The 20897-nt window shown below is 41.2% G+C and overlaps 2 protein-coding genes across 2 annotated transcripts in view; one reads left to right on the plus strand and one right to left on the minus strand.

Annotated features, from left to right (window-relative positions):
- Nucleotides 1-6: 6 nt before the first annotated feature.
- Nucleotides 7-6597, plus strand: MALSU1 (mitochondrial assembly of ribosomal large subunit 1). Its single transcript, XM_041411575.1, has 4 exons — nucleotides 7-96; nucleotides 1603-1781; nucleotides 4511-4592; nucleotides 5793-6597. Exons 2-4 carry the CDS (start codon nucleotides 1758-1760, stop codon nucleotides 5969-5971), a joined length of 285 nt encoding a protein of 94 aa, XP_041267509.1. The 5' UTR covers nucleotides 7-96; nucleotides 1603-1757; the 3' UTR covers nucleotides 5972-6597.
- Nucleotides 6598-11705: 5108 nt separating this feature from the next.
- IGF2BP3 (insulin like growth factor 2 mRNA binding protein 3) overlaps nucleotides 11706-20897 on the minus strand; it is a 110590-nt gene continuing 101398 nt past the window's right edge. Inside the window, exons 13-16 of the mRNA XM_041411450.1 lie at nucleotides 17518-17592; nucleotides 14475-14606; nucleotides 13242-13355; nucleotides 11706-12178 (exon numbers count right to left, since the gene is read on the minus strand). Coding sequence (XP_041267384.1) covers nucleotides 12077-12178; nucleotides 13242-13355; nucleotides 14475-14606; nucleotides 17518-17592 — 423 coding nt within the window. The 3' untranslated portion in view covers nucleotides 11706-12076. The remainder of the gene's footprint in view (nucleotides 12179-13241; nucleotides 13356-14474; nucleotides 14607-17517; nucleotides 17593-20897) is intronic.

Raw genomic sequence — 20897 nt, forward strand, 5'->3', positions numbered from 1 at the left:
CTGCAGGAACTGGCCCACCGGGTCGGGGCTGCGCGGCGGTGGGAGGCGGAGCCGGGCCCGTGGCGCTGGGGGCGGCGGAGCGGCGCCAGCCGGCAGGTAGGGCCCAGCTCGGGGCCGCGCTGCGGAGGTTCCCAGCGGGACCTTGAGCGGAGCGTGACGCTCTTGAAGAAGGGGCACGCGTGGAATCGCGCCTGCAGCTGCGGGGGATCCTCGCCGTGCCCAGCGCGGTGGCATCGGCCGAGACCGCGGGCGCCGGGGTCACGGCCCCGGCCCTGGGCCGGGCGGCCTCGCAGCGCCGTGCGAAGTGAGGAGCGCGGCGGGGAGCTGCGTGCAGGGCCGTGTGCGAGGGTCCCTGCCCGGCCGCGGGCGTTGCTGCGCTCGCAGTCGGCCCGTCGGGAACAGCGCCCTGACCGGCACAGGCTGCTGGGCGCAGGGCGGGCCTGCGGCTGGAGCTGTTCAGGAAAGCTCCTCTGGCCTGGATCTGACCCTGGCGAGCCGTGCCTGGCGGCTTTTAGGCCATCCCTTCTCCAGGCAGGCTCTGGAGGCTTCTCAGGTGGATGCCAGGCAAATGTTTGGCTTCTGTAGCCGCTGTGTCTGGAGGATCTGTGGCCACTGCTAATTTTCAAGATGTGTGACCACAGCAAAAAGTTGAAAGAGTGCCCTGAGCCGAAAGCCTTACATTTACAGAGATCTGATCCAATTTCATATCCGCATTCATGCATATAATTGTAGCTATTGTTCCTTTGTTTGGCTTTTTCTTTATATTGGGAAATAAAAAGCTTGGCTTTGTGCTGGTGCTCAGTCTGCACTAATGTTCGTTTTATAGTGGCAGACTAGCACTGCTGACAGATTCAAATTATGCCTAAAGTGTGCATACAAGTTGCATCTACCTAATTAGGACAAATTAGAAATAAACTTAGTTCATGGTGTGAACAGAACATAGTTTCACTGATGTACTGTTTTGTAAGCTGGCTTCCTTAAATTGTTGAAGGACTGAAACTTTGTTTACAATATCATGATGCTCTGCACCAGATCAGGCTAGGGAAAAAGAAAAAAAAGTGGCTTTACTCTGTCTGCAGATGAAAAAATGTCTTCACTCTACATCATGTCAGCTCCATTTTTAAAATACTGGTTTCTTCTACTTAAGATTCTAGAATAGTTTAATCACAATGTCTTATCACAGATTGTTGAAAGGCATCGTTCTGAAATATTTTCAATTTTCTCTGTTGTTTTAATAATGTTTGTTGGAGTCCTTAGGTTTAATTCATTTGCATTTACAAGTGTGATGATATTATTTGCTTTTAAATGGCAACAACAAGAAATAAGTAACTTAGCAAATACCAAAGTTTCATTCGGGCAACTGTTACATCTAGTGATAGTGTTGTTTATTGGAAGAGCGCTTACTTCTCTGCTTTGGTGGCTGTAAAAATGATTTTGAAAAATCTGCAGTTCGTGTTGCATTGTCAGTATCAAGCCAAAGTCACAGTGAGTGACTAGCTTAGGCTATGATTCAGTTAATTGTTATTTTATGGCTCTAAATGGTTTATTTTTGCAATTAAAAAGAAAATTTGCCGCTGTACTGTTTTTTTCTATGTGCTCCAGATACTGTTCTTCCAAAGTTCAGCATTGACTTGGCTGTAGCACTGCTGAGGCAAGAAAATGCTAAAGACATCTGTGTCATCCAGCTATCTCCAGAACTAAAATACTGTGATTATTTTATAATTGTGAGCGGGTTTTCAACACGGCATCTTCATGCGATGGCAAATTACATGCTGAAAATGGTAAGACAGTTCTTGCTGCTCTCTCTGAATTTTGTGAGTGGGTTTAAGTGTTTTGATGGGAATTTCCCCAGGATTGCATGTGTAGAGGTGTGCCAGGTAAGATGAAACTGATGACATGTCATTTAGTCCTGATTACATCTAGGAAGTAACTGGTTTATTTCCTTTAGCAGTACTACACAAAATACAGGTGTTATGTTTTAGAAACAGACCTTTCTGTGTGTAGAACACTGGGGACATCACAGCTAGGTGACTGGAACATGAATGATGTGAGATGGTGATGATGACCTCCGTCTGCCTTTATTTTTGTCCAGCAAGCACCATTCCTATTCCCAGTCATTCAAAATAGCTTCACCTGGCTGTTCTCAACCTTGATCCTTAAATATTCCACTTCTCAGATAAATTGTAGAGCTGGAAAAACAGTTGGCCTCTTAAGAGGCCCAGGATCCCCTCATGAGCTTTGAGCAAACTGGTAGTTAATCCTCACCCTGCTGTGTGTGTACTGCAGGAGAGGAGAAGCAGCAGCAGCCATCCCTGCACAGAGATCCTCTGCTGTTTGGCTTTGGAAGAAAGAGAGCTTTTCAGTACAGGAGTGCAGGTCAGAGTAAAATTACCAGTCAAGCTTAGAGATGAGGGTGAAACTCAGGAGGGAGAAACTTTCTTGCCTGAGAAGATCCATGCAGCTGTTCAAAAGCACAGCATGAGGAATGTGACCAGCCCCATCAGTCAGCTGTCAGTACTCAGCCTGGAGTTTGCCTCCTCACCACCTACTTTATTGCCCTTCCTGACCCCCTTTTTCCTTTCACTCTTGGTTTTGCTTTCTTCCTTCCAATCCCATTGTTTCAGCTGTGAGACTCATGGGGCAAAGGAGAGTGGGAGAGATGGTTTAGCTTTTCAGGGCCTTTCTGAGCAGGTATGGGGAGTTTCTCTGCAGGAACTGGCACATCTTCGCAAACCAAAATTTTGCCTTAAGCTGGAAGTTGCATTAATGTGATTTGAGTATGCTAAATCAAAGTGCTTAGTATGTACTCTATTGCTTGTATAACTTGCTAGTCTTAACAGTTTTCCATTTCCTCCAGACCAGGAGAGATCAGTGAGTACCATTTGCCCTGAAAAAACTTGGCTGGGTTTCATGGGTGCACCCTCTGGTGGCTGTAAAAGCAGCAATTTTGCAAGGGCAAAGCCTCTTGGGAGGCATGGTGTCCTCCTGGGCATCCTGAGAAACTGGGAAGCCTGGTCAAGTACTTGGGGGTGGTTGAGTTTGTCTCACATTGGAAATTGTCTAGGTAAAAAGTCACTGAAACTTAAGATGTAAAGCAGAACAAGTGCTCCAGAGTGCTGCCAGGCAGTTGGCAAGCTTTACTACCATTCCTAAACCCTCATGATTTACTCACAGTAAAACGAAGAGGTGCTCAGGTGTATCATGAGATCTTCTTCCTGTTCCATTCCAGGAGCTTGTGAATGCCAAAGGCCCACATCCCCCTCTGGTTTCGTGTCAGAGGAAGAAGCTGACACTTTGGCTGTATTGTAACTGTTCACCTTACACAGCTTCTAAAGAGGAGGCTTGGAAACTTGTAGCAGGGATCAGCCTTTGAAACCTGATGATAGCTGATGGCAGTTCATACTGGGCTTTTTAGCATTTTGAGCAGACTGTTGGAGTCTTTTGAAGATACTTCATGAGCCATCTTAAAGAAAGGAAGGTAGAACTGGTTCTGATTTAACATTTTAAAAGTTTTCCATGCTGCTTTGAAAACTAGCATCATTACCCAGCAGCTAACATTGTGGAGCAACCAGGAACAGCTGAATTTTGTGGTAATTGCATTCCCAGTGAAGTGAGACTCATTTGCCAGCCACCCATGCTGGTACATGTTGTTTTATGTTCTGTCTTCCATGGCAGAATGGACTTTTGGAGCCATTTCTGTCGATACTCCTTGTAGAGGAACAAGTAGGTTATGGCCAGATCTGAAAGTGACCATACTTCAGCCCTGAGCTGTCAAATTTCTCCAGCTCTGGTGGGTGTTTGGGTTCTTCATGTACTGGCTGGGGACAGCTGAGCCTCTCAAGCTGGCACCTACAAAAGGCACCACGTGCTGCACAGAGAACTGCCCACTTTCCCTGACTGACCTTGTGCAGCCCTGCTTTGAGCTGCCCCCTCCCCTCTCCCAGGCAGGAATCTGTGTGCTGGTCCTGCTTCCCCCAGCATGATGCAGTGAGTGTTGGGTGTGTGCTCTCAAGGGGCAGGAGGCTGGTTTGAATGCCTTCTTCATGGCAGGGGATGAAACTTGGTTTTGCCCTACTCTGTTCCATCTGAGAAGAGAATAAGCTCAGCATCTCCATTTCTGCATCCTCAACCTGCCAGTGTAAACCACCGTGAAAGGAATCACAAATAAAACCTGGTGGTGGTGGCAGCTATAGGGACCCAGTAATGGAAAGACTACTGTAAGCAGTTGTATTTAATATTCATCTTGATAAAAGATCCCTACAAAGTTTTTGGACCAACTGTATGGGAATCCAGAGCATTAGGATTTCAGATGTGAGAAATATGTACATATTTCCATACACTGCAAGTGTATATTAGCCTTTTTCTTTTGTGCAGACCCCAGACCAACATGAAGCAATCTAACCCATTTAAGCTTTAAAACAACTCAGCAAAGTCAACCTTCTCTGTTGAGTTTGAGTGCTTTTTAAATAAATGTAAAAGACTTTTCTGCCATTCCTTTTTTTTTTTTCAGTACAAGCATCTCAAAGAAGAAGGTGGCCCTCATACTCAGATTGAAGGAAAAGAGACAGATGACTGGCTGTGCATTGATTTTGGTAAATATTTGTGAATCTGGGAAGACAAAGTTCTGCATGAGCTCTTTGTTGACAGAAGCATCTCACCATGAACCTTGGTTGCTGTGGAAAGTTCACAGTTCTCTGCTGTTTGGGAATTCCAGTTGTTGCTTGAACTCACTGAGATAATAAACGATTTTCCATTAAATATCTTTGGCACTGAGGAAAAAACCAGTAACTACTCTTCAGTGGCTAAAACAGGTCGTAATAAATTGAAGGTAACAATAGTGAGGGGAAAAAAGCTACTTCAGTCAGTTTCCTCAGGTCTGTAATCCATGTTGAATGGTGAATGGGAGCTCATTGTATGCTGCCTTACTAGTAAAGTGTTGAACAGACTTTTTCACTGTCCAGATCATACTATTACATGGGGTAAAACCTCAGTCCTAAGAAATTGAGTTTAATTCTTTTATTCTACAAGTGTGAAACTCTACACAAATACAAAAGACTACATTCAAAAAGCAGTTTTCCTTCACTGCTACTTTTAGAATCTCATCCCCTGTCTTGGTGTTTTGACCTGAAAGAAGAAAACTTCACTTATGGATGAGTGAGGAGCACTGCAGCCACTGATGTTAAGCCTTGGCTACTTAGTGATAATAATTATTGATGGTAGTAACTGAAAATCTGTTGGAATTTAAGGGAATAACTACAGAGAAGTGCATTGGACAAACAGTGGAATTAACATTCTCTGCTGTTGTTTGCACAGAATTAATGAAACTATAAAAGTACATCAAAGTTTGAACCTATTTAATTGTAAAAAAAACACCTGAGAAGTGTGAGCAACACACCTAGGAAAAATGACTTGGCTTTAGCAGAACGCTGACAATACAAGAAAGCTTAAAATCCGTCTGTCACCTTGGGGGACTCTTTCAAGTGAAATTCCTTTTGTCTTTCTTCATTCCCGTAGAAGTCATAATTTCTTTGGTTTGGAGTCTTGTGATAGTGTCCTCTTTGAAAGTATTGTGTCTCATATCTTGTTCCTGTAGTCTTGGAGTTTTTTGAAAGACTGACCAGTTCCTAACACTGCTTGAGAACTGGAAGCAGCAGCTTAGGAAGGGACCTTTGTCAGCTGCCATGTTGTATCTAGCCAGAAAGGGGGGGAGGGCTTGAACTCTTTGCTCAGCTGAAGGTGTAGTAGTGCTTTACTGTTCCCATTAATTCATTGTGAATTTCTGTTCTGTGCAGGTAACATAGTGGTTCATTTCATGCTGCCAGAGACACGAGAAGTTTATGAACTGGAGAAGCTGTGGACTCTTGGTCCCTACGATGACCAGTTAGCACAGATGACTCCACAGTCCCTGCCAAAGGACTTTATCTTTGGACTGACTCCTAACAGCAGTGATCATCTTGAGACAAGAACTTAAAGCAGCTACTGCATGGAAGGAGGATGAGTGTGCCTGAGCCATACAGTCTTGAGAACTGAGTAGTCAGTACAGTTGATCAGTACAAACCAGTGTTTTTATTGAATGTGCCCAGGTAGAGTTCTGAGCAAGCTAAAGTGAGCAGAATCATAGAATCATTAAGATTGGAAAGAACCCTTAAGATAAGAGTCCAACTGTGAAATGTCAGAGAAGGAATCCTAGCAGAGCTTCCCAGGGAAGCCACTGGCTTAGTGGAGTTTGCAGTGAGAAGAGCAGGGCAAAGACAGCTGCTTAAGCTGGAACTCATGCTCAGCTTCTAGAGTAATTGTTTTCCTAAATCTTTGAAAGACACCCTGTAGTGGTAGTGCAAAACAGACTGGAGTGCTGCAAGGAAAAACTGAAATAGTACAGTTGAGATGACGCTTCTTGTGTTGAGCCATTTGCTTCTGGTCACAATAAAGCAAGTCATGGTCTGAACTGGGGGCCGAAAACAAACTGGTGTTACTGAGAACATAAAAGCCAAGAGCAACAGTGACAAATAAATGTGCTTTGAGTTATCAAAACAGTAAATCAGTTTTCCAGCCAAGGCAAACCTGGTTTTAATAATAATAAAAAAGCCCCAAACTGAAGTGCTTCAGTTACTTGTTTTCATGTGAGAGGATTCAGCTCATCCTGCATGTGCAGTTGACTCCTCTCCTAGCTTTCCTCTCACCTACTTTCTGAAAAGGGACACTGAGACAATGCACTATGGCAGTGCAAACCTTCAACTCTTTGAAGTGGGAAAAAAGTTCTGTAGGATCACTGAGCATTTCTTGCTGCTAATGGACTGTTCAGCAATTTCAGAAGTCACTGTTCAGTGTGTTCTTCGCGTGACTGATGCATAGTCTGATATCCAGTTAAAGAACTTCAAGTGTAAAGAACTTCTGTGTAAGACAAAATGCTTTTCTATACTACAGGACAGGGGTTTGTTTCATCACTGGATTAGGATCTTTTCCTCCTGGAGAAGTTTGCTCTGCCATGTATCAGAAAGCAGAAACAAGAGATCTTGAGGGTAATCACCTTTTTCTCCCCATAGCCCCACAAATTACTGCAAGCCCTGTCTGCATCTCTGCCCTGCACAGCAGCTTCTGTTTGTAATGCTCAAAGTGAGCCTGGTGTTTGTGCCTGTGTTGTTCAGGAGGAAGTGTGTTTGTTCAAAAGAATCCAAACAAAGCAAAACCCACTTGTCCCTCTTATCTCAGGTCATGTTTTCTTGCTGTGTCTAACCTCTGTTTTTTAATGAATGATTGCCTCCAAGTTCACCTGCTCTTTGATACAAGGCAGCAGATAGTTCTGCAATTAAGGGTATTGGTTAAGTGCAGTTAAACCATGCAGATAAAACATCTTTGCCCACAAAAAATATGTTGTTGGGAAATCTAACTGCAGTGAAAGGTTTTCAAAATGCTTCATGACACTTCTTGAAAGTAATCACATGGGAGAAAGACAACCTTGGCTGTCTTACATCTTACAGCCTGATGGGTTCTAAATCAGGCATTTCCTCCTAGGAGTAATGCGTAGGAGTAACTTCAACTCATTCCCTTTCACTGCTGCTGTGGATAAGTAATATGTGATGAATAGAGGTAGGTTCAGCAAACATTACACCATTGTGTGAACCCACGTTTAGTAGCCAGAAACATACAGTATCCTGTCTGAAAGAGCAGGAAAAAAAGGAGTACCCAGAAAAGAGCAGCTGTGTGAACAGGCTAGGACTCTTAGAGGTGAAAATGGTTACTAGTCTCTAAGACAAGACCAAAAAAAAAAAAAAAAAAAAGAGGAGAAAAAAACCCAGTACTTTAAAAAAATATAGCTGACTTGACTGACAAAGCATAATGTGAAAAGTAGTTCTATGAACATCTACTGGTTGCTATTAAACAATTAGAGCTGCCAGCCCAGGGAAAGAACTTGGTCCTCATCCATTTAAAAAAAGCATTTGTAATCTCTGGTGAGCTACTGCAGTGCCCCAGCCACGTTACCTGCCAGCCTTGGTGAGACTATGGCCTGATAGTCCTAGAAGCTGGGAGGTAGGAATTAACCCAGTCTTGGATGACCAGTACTTTGCAACACTAAAGCCCTTTTGGAAAGAAAACACTTGGGAATGATTCCATCTGGATACATCAGGTGATTTCTGGGTGAAATAAAAATACCAAAGTTTGTGCAAGGAGTCTGTAGAGTCAGCATTCAGTCCTTCCAGACAGGTACTTGTAGGTTTGGCTCTGTGAAGGATCCCTTGCTGAGATGAATGGGAGAAACCATTAAGTGAGACTTTAGTCATAATTTCTCTGATTTCCTGCACTGCGTCTGAGTAACTTCATTTTCAAGCAGTGTTTATGTCCGTCACTTGAGCTAACATCTCTGTTAGAGCCCAGCTTGAGTGCTTTCTCAACAGTTTGTCATGTTTGTCTAGGAATCCTACACCTGACCCATATCAAGCCCAGGCTGTCTTGCACAGCACACATGCTCCGTTTAATGGAAAAGAGCGCATGCCTTGGAAATTGCAGCTTAAGAATACAAGCTCTGGAAGGTTAGAAGCAAATCAGAGTGTTATGATAAAGCAAATGCTTAAAACAGCCAGGGGCTGAGCTGTCACAAATGTACCAGCAGTACAGAGCAAGGCTTGACTTACTATGCTGCTCAAATGACAGGGTGCTGTTTCTGAGAAGAAAGTTTGATATTGACATGGAGAAATGAGCTAAGGGTGCCCTGTGAAATGCGACACTATATGCAGTGCCTTCTATAGATGTCATTTCTTCAATTCCCTCTTTTTATTGGTCAGTCCCAGGAAATGAGCTGTGAAGTAGGAGGGTGAATGAGTTTGGAAAACAAGTTGGACTTCCCAGTTCTCTTTGAAAAGATACAGAATTGTGTAATTCATAATGCTACTTCATTCCCTAACACATCCCTCCCACATGTAGGCATTCGGTTAAACATCTGGTCTCATTTTACTCCAAATAATGTTAGCAAGGATCTAAATGGAGAGGTGATACCACCCCAATGGCAATGGCAGGTGGTGTATTTGGGTGGTCATGGGAGGGGTGAGAGGTTGCCAGAACATTTGTGTGACTGGTTCTGCCTTCTAGGGCCACATTGATGACAAACCTTCATCACTCCAAGGACCACCACAGTAAAGACTGGGCAAAAAAAACTTCCCTGCACCCCCCCCCCCCCCCCAAAAAAAAAAAAATTACTGCATTTCTAATCTCATGTTTGTCCTGACAGTCAGTACTGTCAAGTCCACATTCCTTGCACAGCAAATGAGCCTGAGTGAATGGTGCAAGGCAAACCATGAACCATGGGCTGTCTTACTGACTACATGGCGTTGTTAGATGGGAGGGAGAAGAGTAATTACAAGCCACAGAAGTCACAGCTTGTTTTGGGAAGTGCAAACATTGTAACCTGGCTGTCCTAGCAGCTGTGGAATACCTGTGGGTTACTGCTCATCCTTCTCCACTTATTACCGACAGAAAACCAACTGGATCAAAGCACCATAAGTACTCGGGACAGTCTGTCCCTATGCCTCAATAATTTAAAAAAACACCACACAACTTTATCTGATGATAGGAGTTAAACTCTTTATTCCATTCAGAGGCATCTGGCAAGTAGAGCTGCATTGGGGGGCACATTACAGATGAAAAATGATCCATACTTTCTGGATATTGAAATCATTTACAGTATTTACTTTCTAGCTATTCCCAAATACTCCAAATTACCAAGTCTCAATTGAAAAGAAAAAACATGAGATACCATATTAAGTCTAGAAATTTAAGAAAGATGACAGTATTTAAATCAGCAGATGTAAATGCAGCGCCTATCTGTAAAGTAATTTTTAATGGAAAATAAGTCAAATCCTTCTCAAATGTTAAGAAAGGAACGTCCGACTGACTTAAGCCTCAACAAAAATTAAAATGCTATGTACTTTCCATACTTCAGTAATTTTAAATTCATTGTAAGAAAAAAAAATTATCCTAAAGGCTAGATGAAGGTCACTGTCAAAAAAGGAAAAGAAACTCATTTTCTTTGCTAAAACTACAACATAAGTTTGTGGTTTTTAAACCAATTAGTAAAGAAGAGATGCAGGAAAAACACTTCAGACCATTTTCAAAATTATCTAATCTGTACAACAATGATCTTTGGGAAAATTATCTAGTCTATGTAGTAATGCCTCTATTTCAACATGAACCTAAGAGGTAGATAACAAAATGATGAAACAAATGTTTTTGCTCGCTGTGCCCCTCAAATCAGTGCAGCATGGTGATTCTGATCATCTCATGCACAAAAAACATCACAAAAAAAGGTTCAGAGGTAATAGCATGGCTCTGTCGACCACACACACACAGGCGCGCACGCGCACACACACACACAGCAGTCTTTATGCACCATGTGTTGCCACATTTTTTTTTCTTAAACTGAGGTAGACTGAAGTTTATTGTAGAAACTTGAATGTGTCACTATTACCACAATCATCATTCAAATTACATTTGGAAATTTAAAAATTTGGTAACTTTCCTGTTATCCCTGCCTTTTGACATTTTTTTTTGTTCTCCTCTAATGGTTGGTTGCAGAACGTGCATAAATCCTGCTGCATCTATTATAAGCCAGGCTAGAGAGGTTGTTGTTTTGTTTGTTTTTTTTTTCTTGTAATCATTTTCAAAACCTTCAAAGTGGCTTAGTGTGGCCCATAACAGCGGCTGGATATGTAAACTTAGCCTTTCATTATCTTTCAATGTGATCAAACACTGTTTGACCTTCCCCCATCGTGGTAACTGAAAGCAGTATGATGTGATCTGCAGACAGCAGAGACCCTCCTGGCCTCAAAAATGCTCCAGCAGATCAAGTGTTCTATCAAACTGAAGATGAAGCTTGCTCTTTGAACAAAATGGCAAAGTCCAAATGGGCTGCAAATGGTTAAATGTAGCATTATTAGGTAGTGATGGTCAAAGGCACAAAGGGTTCATGCATTCAATCAAGTAGCACAAAAAAAAAATTCAGCCTCTTGCAGCCTTCTAAATTTTTCCCCCAACCCCAGCCTCTTGCCATCACTTCCTTGTCCTGTTCCCAAAAAAGTACCGTCACAAACTTTTTCATCCCATCTTAAAAGAAAACTAAACGGCATTGCTGCTATCAGAATGTTGGCATCATTCACTATCTTTTGAACATTCATTGAATTTTTTTTTAAACAAATGATGGTGTTGAAGCCCTCAGGAAATCTGAGGCTGTGTTTTTTTTACCCACCTTACTCCCATCAGCCAGCAGCTAGAAGTGCTCTACTATATTTTTCCCCGATAAGTCTGTAGTACTCCTGGCTGGTGGCTGATCAAATTTTAATTTTTTTTAAAAAAATAAAATGCTCAAGAACTATTAGCTTTATAAAGTATACAAAATACCAAAAAAAAAAAGCAAAAAAGGAACAATTTCTCATTGAGGTACTAAATGCCTGAGGTAGTTTAGTAAAATGCATATTTATCTTTTTATGCCCTGGCCAACACCATTCAACACTTCCCTTAGGTTATTCATGGCAGTGTTATGTAAAAATGCAACCAAATTCTTTTTAAAAAATGCCACTTGTTTCAACATTGGGACTAACACTTAAACTCTTGTCAATACCCTTGCTCTAACCCTAGCCCACCCGCAATCCCACCCTCCAAATGTGTTTATTCTTTTACAACTGGACCTAAAGAGCAATGCCTTTTCTTTTTTTTGTTGGTTTTTTTTTCTTTTCTTTTTTTTTTTAACCAGTGAACTCAGAAGAGAAAGCTTCATTAAACCAAGTTCTAAAGTTGTTGGGGAATAATAAGAACAATAAAAAAGACTAACGAGTTTATGTTAAATTGTGAGAATAGAACAAAAGGGAAGTGAAGGGGTCCTTATTTTAAAGCTGGGTTTCAAAAGTTTGAGAGAGCCTAAAGAATACATTCTCAGAGACAGCGTTCAACGGTTGCCTGGTCCTCGAACAGGTGATTGGCTTGGTGGATCTTCTGCATAAAACTTCAACAGGTGCTCACCACCTGTCTCTCTGTCACACAGTCTGTCTTTGGTCTGGCATCTGTCTCTGATGGGCCATTTCCTAAACCTTTATTTCCGTCTTGGCTGAGGCTGTCCGCTCTGCAATGTTTTCTGCTGTTGCTGCTGCCTTCTTACCTGAGCCAGTATTTCCTGAATTTTTCTCTGAGCAAGCTGAAGGACACAAAGAAGAAGAAACAACCCATCATGATGCCATGCTGCAGTGACTGCTGTTTACAACCAACAAGAGATGCTACTGGGATTAAGAAAATCTGGAATAACTAAATTTCTAATACTGACTAGGTTACTTGTTAATTAAAATATACTTGAAATTAATCATTATGTACAGCCTCAATTTTAATTTTTCTTCTCTTTTAAATGACTAAATTTCTAGTACTGACTAGATTACTTGTTCATTAAAACACACTTGAAATTAATCATTATTAATCATTACATTATAATTATAATCATTACAGCCTCAATTTTAATTTTTCTTCTCTTTTCAACCTACCACAACTACTTGCATGGTCAGTTTTCTCATCTGTAGTATAGAAAGCAATAGGTAGAATAGGTAGAGGACTACCAATGTTGAGATTATTGAAGCTACAGCCTTGATATTACTCCTCTGGAAATACAAATGTTTTATAAGAGCTACTGTTGTAATAAAGAGGGTACAATTTTTTTTTTATACACTAGAGTAACCAGAAGGTCAGACTTACAGGACTAGGACTTCCCAGCCCCTCAACTCCTTTCTAAACTACAAGTCACCTGCAGCAAAATATCAAAAGCAATGAGTTTGAGTTGAGTGAAGGAAGGAATCTTGTGATCCTTTATATTATAACAACAGATTGGGCAATGTGGATGAATGACATATCTGGGTGTATTCTTTTCAGATACTATGGTATGGCTCATGTCTCTGTTCCTTCTGAATTTCAGCCCAATCACAATTTGGGTTTTCTTTTGCTTTTAGCAAGGTTTTAGCAGTGCCAGAGCCTGCATAAATTGACAGAAGAATTTAAGGAGACAGTTTTGCATATGTGAATGTGTAGTATTGTTATAAATCTCTCTCACAGGCATGAGGAAAGTTTGTTGCACAAGACAACCAGAGGAGCCTGGCAAGCACTGCTTTCTGTATCCTGAGCAAAAGTCTTCCATCCCTTGGCTCCTGCACGTCGCTATAAAAGAAAGACCATGGAAACATCAAGGCAAATACAGAAAATCATTGCAGTCCTCCTACCTGGCATGCATAGAAGTGACCAGTTATTTTCACAACCACCTGATCATTTTCATCAGGTGTCTGGTCACGAGGGACTACAACTTCTGCACTTGTCAAGTTTTGAAGCTCATTTACCTATAAACAGATAGTAGAAGTCAGAAAACTTAAACAAATGTTATACAACCACCAAGCCTCAAAGACAGCAACCACTGAAATATCATCCTCTAAGCTACATTTTTTTAAACCCCTCACTAACAGAAAGCATCTTTATGCAGCAGTGTGCACTCTGCAAGCTGAGCCTCATGTGTCTCTTAACATAAATTAGCACCAAGTCCTCTGGGTTTGTAGAAGTGTTTTAAAGACTAAATACAACACACAGAAGGTGTTAAATGCATGGCTTTTAAAAAGCAAATAGATGCCACAGTATTTACAGTTGAGTTTAAAAGTGTAAGGTCAGAAAAATCATACAATATAGGGAAGAAAAATGCCAGATGTTCCTTCAAAAACCTACACAATATAGAGAAATTCAGACTGAGCAGGTGGGAAATTCTGTTTGTTCAAATTATTTTCAGCCACTTATTAGGCTTCCATCATGTTAAGTAGAGGTAAGGTTAGAGTCTTTGTCTCATTAAAACTAATTTGATTTTAGAAATGCTTATCATTGTGTAATTAACGTTTTATTAAAGTTTTCGATGAGCAGCTTCTCAGACACGTTTGTCCTTAGACCTCTTGCCACTGCAAGTAATGGAAGAGGTCACACTGCCTCCTGACACTTGACCTAAAGACCCTGCTGCAATCAGGATGGACACCCAAGACGTGGTTCAGTCTTTGCAAATATCATCTAGCTCCTGACTTAACACCATATGAAAACACCTGAGCACCAGCAGAGCACCAGCATCTTTTTTAGGATTGAAAAATCTCAGTGATGTTATTTTACAACAAACTGAGCCTAAGAAATGTCATCAATTTAATTGAAACAAAGATAGGTACACTTTTTTTTTTTTTTGGTAATACTGAAGTCTGAACATGTCTTAAATTCCTAACACTTATTTAGAAATGAAATAAATCATTCTAAGATTGGCTTCAACTCCACAGTAGAAGAAATGAAAATGTAACAAGTACAGCTAAGAAAACAGCTCCTGCTTTAATGTAACAAAGTATTAGTTTAGCTAAAAGTTAAAGCTTTATGTGTATATACACACTGAATATGAAACACAACTGAGCAACACTAAGGGTTTTATTTCAGCTACTTACTGTTTTGCCTCCTTTACCAATAACTCTACCAGCAGCATAGGATGGCACTTTTATATGAGCCTCAAGTTTCACTTCTTCTTTAGGTCCAAAGAAATTTTCTTCCTTAAGTTTTCCATAGATTCTCCCTTGAGCCTGCAAAATTGCTTTCAGTTAGACAATGTTCTTCTTGGAATCTAGTTGACATCAAGAAATTCCACAGAAAGGAGAATTCTGACAAAGTGTTTTACCTAATAAATACACTACTTTTCTAAAACAAGTATTTGTACCAAACTAGGAAGTACCAGTGTCCAAGTTCAAGGATTGCTTGACAAACCAGGGAACTACACAGCAATTTAACAGAGATTATTATTAATATTATTATGCTTTTGAGTAGAAATACTGCTTTTAAAAGAAACTACCACATTTCTTTAGAGGTAAAGAGTGGTGGAGAGAAGAACTGCCAGGCAGAACAAGAGTCCCAAATTTTTTTATTACACCCAGAAGCACAAAATGCAACTAATTGATTCAGAAACCCATTATTTTAAGATGCTAAACTAAAAAAGCCACAACACCCCAACAAGTCATGGTCTAAAGACTCCAATTGAAGCAAAGAGCTTGCTTTTACAATCCATTACAACATATTGTTTAAAAATAAATAAATAAATTTGCACTTGCTCAAATTTCCAAAGTAAAGAAACAAACTGCCCAGATCTAAATAGTTCCATGGGAACAGTATTATTCCAACCAGCACACAGTTCCTTTTTCTGGGAAACACACGAGTGCCAGATAGCAAGAAGAGTCCACTGAGAGAGTAAGGTTGTACATTTGCTGATTTTTAAACACATTTATTTCCTTATTCACAGCCATTTATCAGCGAATTTGTGAGAAATGGTAACCAGTCTTTTACTCTTTGGCTCCTAGGTGCTTCAAAACAACATACATTGCTGCCAAATTATAAAGAAAGATGGAATGTGGACTTCTTTAGATAAAAAGATTGTAGATGGTCTTCCAACATCTCCAATCTCTCAGTTCTTTAAAAGGGCTTTAGGAAAGGAAAAAACCTAACTGGGCTGCAACCCCCTGCACAGTAAAGTGGTGGCTGAAATGTGTTGTCTGCCCTGGATTCCACTTCATTTTCATATATCCCAGGCGCAAGGCAACACAGCCATGCATGAATAGTGGTGTCACAGGGAAGCCTGAACCCCAGGCAGCCCTGCAGCAGAGGCTCTGAACAGTGGCACGGGCCCTTCCCATTGCCTTGCTAACAACTAGCCCTGCACACTGCAACATCCTCAAGCTGCAGCAGCAGAGGAAGAAAGGGATGCAGCCACTGCAGCTACCGGGCACATGAATCACAGACATCAGAGCACAATGCAGTGAGGAAAGGATGCCAAAGTCACGGGCTCTGGAGTAACACTGCCTCTCCAAGAGCCCATTACCCAACTGAGCAGCAGCTATTCCCTCTCCAAGTTGTTGAGCACCAGTTTACATTCTTGGTGCCCCAACAACCACTGTCCCAGGAGAGGAGACCCTTCTTAATCAGAGTTTAAGGAGAGCACTAATCAAGTGTGGAGCTGGCCCTAAGGCCAGCTTCAGGTTAACAGCAATGATAAAAGGAAGGACTGAGCTCTGCCTCTGCCCATCCCAGTCAAGAGGGATTGCTCAAAGAGAAGCTAACAGACTGCAAGGTCTGGAGCTGAATAAAGCCCCAGGGACAGCCCCTTTCCTTCATAAGGCCAGCATACCCCAGGAGCATTGGCTGCACTATTACACTGATGCACCTTTGCAAGCAGAGCTCAAGTGTCGAGTAGTGACTGATTGATGTGGTGTTAAACTATGTATGAGGTGCAGAAAAGGGACACTTTTCTCCTTGCATGAGTCAGGCTGGAGAGAAGAGCATCCAGAAGAACTCTGTGGGACTCCCAGTTTATCTTGGGGAGGAAACCTGAGGACAAGACTTTCCCTAAATGAAAAGTCAGGATATGGGATGCCCAAATTTCCTTTGGCATGCTACTCCTTGAGGGTAAGTCCACTGACACCTGATGAAAAGAAAGAGTAGCCAGTATCTGACCTTGTGCTGACCCCAGACCATAGGAGTACATGTGGCCAAGCCCACATGCACACAGAAAATATCAAGGAGACAGAGCTTCCTAGTCATGCTTTGCCTTCAATGGCAGCTCAAATGCATATGGTAACTGAGCAACAATCCCAAATGCATCTAAGTTGGTAATTACCACTGCAAAATACCTGCCCTGATAATTTTCCAAAAATCCTAAAGGGATTAATGAAACTGATATCCCTGAAGTTTGTGCACCTCCTTCTTGCAAGATGCCCTGGAGCAAAAATACAAAGTCAAAAACGAGAACAGGCAAGAAAACAATGCCAGGATACAAACTCTCAAGCGACTTTCTACATGCTCCAGGCCACATCTGTGATGATGCCAGGCTGCTGCACTGAGCTGCCTGCATCACTCCTAGCACAGTCAACTCCTTCTGGGGTAACTAAATTTATCCCTTGACATTTAAGGCAGAAGGCCACTCTGGAACTTAATTTGAGCACAGATGGGATAATCAGGTAGAGTATCTCCTTGTAGTTGCAGTGGAAATACAATTAGAAATCTTGCATTTATCTGTAGAGTTACCCAAAAAGCATTTTCCATTTGGCACAAAACAGCAACCTGGGAAGACTCAATTTCATCTTGTCAGCTTTGTTATTTCAATTAAGCACACAAAACTGTTGCACATACCAACACAGATTAAAAGACTCAACTCAAAGGTGCTTGTAGATAGAGACATTTAGGAGTGTAATATGGCCATATTTTTATGCTAGACTTGATTCTTACTTACATTAAACACACATGAGTTTTCAGGTGACCAGAATGTGGCCTCTAATAGTACTGTATTACTCATATTCCTATGAGACACCTTTCAGAAGAAAGAAAGCAAAACTCAAGTATTTACTAAAATTCTGAATAAGGCATGCTTGGAACCAAGAGTTTTGTTTTCAGTATTGTCCCTTAGAAAAACTTGTCAGTATGTAGTGGCCTTTGGATCCTATGTTGTACCTTGAACTGAGCTTCTGGAGGTCCAGTGATGATAACCATTCTCAGCTTAGCATCTGGTCCTTCAGCAGGGGCAATCTGGAATGGATAAACATAGCTATTGGTAGCTGCCTTTTGAAGGAATAGTTTAAAGCCACCTCCTCCCCATTTCAGTCTCACATTCTGTTCAGGAGTGAAAAATTATTCGTTACAGCAGCAGCATCACACTTCAGTCATGATGGGTTTGTTCTCTTTAAAGTGCATTAATTAGCTGTAATGAAATATGGAGAAACTGGCTAAACCACCATGAGCAAATTTACTTCTGAAAATTAAAGACACAGCTACTCATCCACACATGGCAGGATCCCACACGGCGTTTTCATGTGGCTATAAGTGATGTAAGACATGTAGCCTTCAAAAAGACAAATCTGGTTAATAAAATGAGATTCTCATCCCTACCCACTAGCTTGAATAGTCCTTCTAACAAGTTTTGCTCATTAGCAAAAGCTCTCATCCATTCCCCTGAGAACAGAAGATCACTTTACTGTTGTAACTAATCAGATCCAAAACATTCCTCTGTACTGGACAATGTGTGACCCAAATAAAAATTAAGCTCCACCAGAGCTGAGACAGAGATGCCTGTAGGGTCTTTAGCAGTTCATGTCACCACAACAGTAAGATTTCTGTGGGTGTTTTTCTCAGACTCCAGTGGCATTGAATAATTCAAGCTAGCCTCTGACATTCCGAATGAATCTTTTGTTTATCACAACTGACATTTCCATTGTTGCATCTAGTATTACATAGCTGCTGTTGAATGAGCAATATATTAAACACTACAGAATTTCATCTCAGCTGTTGGCATAGGGATGTTATTCATATTTAACAGCTGTAGTTTATTTCAGACAAATTACAAGTCACCAGGCATCATTTTCACTAAAGAATTTTGCTAAGGAAAGTTTATAACATTATTCATATTGTACCCGAAGACGGAGAAGGCATTACATACTAGTTATCTGGTTTGCATATCTATTTTTCATAATTTATGAATTCCAATTGGATAGATCTAGAACTACACATTAATTTTACAGCAGTACATTTATATGACATGACGTTGTAAGAGCAAGCACAGACTAAATCCAGTCATTCTTTGGACAAAGTATTTTAGAGGGGCAGAATTTCAGGGCACATTTAGAGGCAGCTGACTGAACAGAGTTCAGCTTGACAATTGCCATTCATGTAAAGTGGACAGGTTTGTCTCTCAGTCACCTCTAGTTTTCTTAGTGAGTACCAGCACCTTCATTAAAATTTTAGGAAAAATATTTTCCATCAAGGTTTCATTACATCCTATGTGTGTCTAAATGTTCTGGGACCTATCTTGCTTTGATTTTATCCTAGAATATTCTGTTCTCAGAAGCTGGGGTAAAACATGGCTGAGGCCTGCAAAAGAAACATAGACCAACTAACATTTCAATGTCTGAACAGGTAACCTAAGAGAATTCTGTGTTAAATTTGTCTGTCTGCCCTTGGAAAAAGTAGTTCTATACATACAAATAGCATACTAAGTGGTGAATTTAACTTCTGAGATTAAGCAACTTTACATTCATAACCAGAAAACAATCTTTTATATGCCAAGCCACAAACTGACAACTTTATACACCCAAACCCAGCTTTCATCAGGAAGGGTTGCTCTGCAAGGAATTTATAACCAAGGAGATAACAATTGTTCACAAGAGGTCCCAGGACCACAGGGTGGGCAACAGACAACTCAAATCTCTGCCTGGCTCTTTTGCTGAATAACTGAGTCTGCTGGAGTGTCACACTGAGCCTGCCTGGCCAAGCAGTGACCCCCAGCACTGGGACACAACCTGAGCTCAGCAAGAGCCACGTTCACCTCTGAGGTGACAGCCTGAACACTGCAGCCTTGTAGAGAGCCCCAGTGCATCTGCAGTTTAGTCTTACATCATGGGTTATGAGTTTCACCAGATCTACAAAGCTCAGCACGAGCACAGAGGAGATGCAGGAGGATGTAAACGGCTTTCAGCTGCAACAAGCTACAGCACAACTCAAAACAAGCATTATGCACAGACTTACTTACTTACTTACTTCCTCCACAAAGTATGGTTACTGCAGTTTGGCAAGTTAGAAGTTACTCAGGCAGCACTTCCTCCAACTCTCAGCTAAAAGCACAGATTCCTTGATTCACAATTTATTATTTCGTTCCAAAGTTATGACAGAGGGCAAGTTGAAGTAGGCCCATTTCAACATGAGGGAAGTTTACAAGTTTTGAATAATTTACCAGTTGCATATTTAATACTTTCACACAGAAGCAAGCCTGATGCTCCATATTCTGCCAGATTACAGGTTAAGTTGCATCATTTTAATAGATAAGTACACATGCAGCATCCCAATTTTGCAAATATACTCTGAATCTGTGTGCTTTTGTTAGGATTTAATCATATTTTCACAAAAAAACCACCCTTTACTTTATTCCTACTGAAGGAACAAAAGACCAGACCTTGAGAAAACTTTTATCTGAATTTCAATTAATACAGAGATGTTAAATGCATGGGGTAGAGGGGTGCCAGCCAGTAGAGCAAGCCTGAGGCCACTGTTAGCCAGATGCATGAGAAATACTGGAAACTCCCTTTCCACTAAACTCTCTTCCAAGGACCAACTGAAGAACTAGTTTGGACGGGTTCTTGGAGGTCCAGGTTGTTTCACATTTCTCTCTTCACCTAGCAGTACCTTCCATACACTGCTTAAACCTTAGATACAAGCTGCAGGAATGGAGAGGGCAAGAGGAAATACATATGATGCATCACAGCCCCATGCAAGACAGATTTGATAAAGAAATATTGATACCTCTCACTTTCTCCTGTTTCATTTTTCCCCCTAAAAATATGGTTGTTAGTGCTCAATTAATATAAAGAATCTGGGTAGTATAACTATTTAACATTCTGCTAAAAAAGCATGGAGTTGGGCAGTGTGTCATTGGTTGACTGGCCAGTAAACAGATCAGCACTAGGCAAACCACACACAAGACTCATTCAGAGTTCCCCAATTATTCTGCTCTGCATACTTAGATGAACATCTTCCAAGCCAAGCTCAGCTTCACCAAATTCAGCTAAGCATAGCCAGCTCCTGCACTGTGCCCCAGACTTTTGGCAGATCCCTGCCACAGCACTCATCAAACACATCACTCCATTGAAACAAAAATAGAGAGGGTGAGAAAAAAACATTTGTTTTTATCTGGGCAGTAAAATGTCCATCTAACAGCATACTAAAGCTGTACTTTAAATGCACTGTTCTCTAAGATTTTTTTTTTAATTTAGGCCAAAACCTTATCTTTACAGCATAAAACAGCAGAAAATATTATTTGTAAGAAAAAATGCTCAACCATCTAG

The sequence above is a fragment of the Onychostruthus taczanowskii genome, unplaced genomic scaffold (assembly GCF_017590055.1).
Source record: "Onychostruthus taczanowskii isolate IOZ18803 unplaced genomic scaffold, ASM1759005v1 scaffold36, whole genome shotgun sequence".
Taxonomy (NCBI): domain Eukaryota; kingdom Metazoa; phylum Chordata; class Aves; order Passeriformes; family Passeridae; genus Onychostruthus; species Onychostruthus taczanowskii.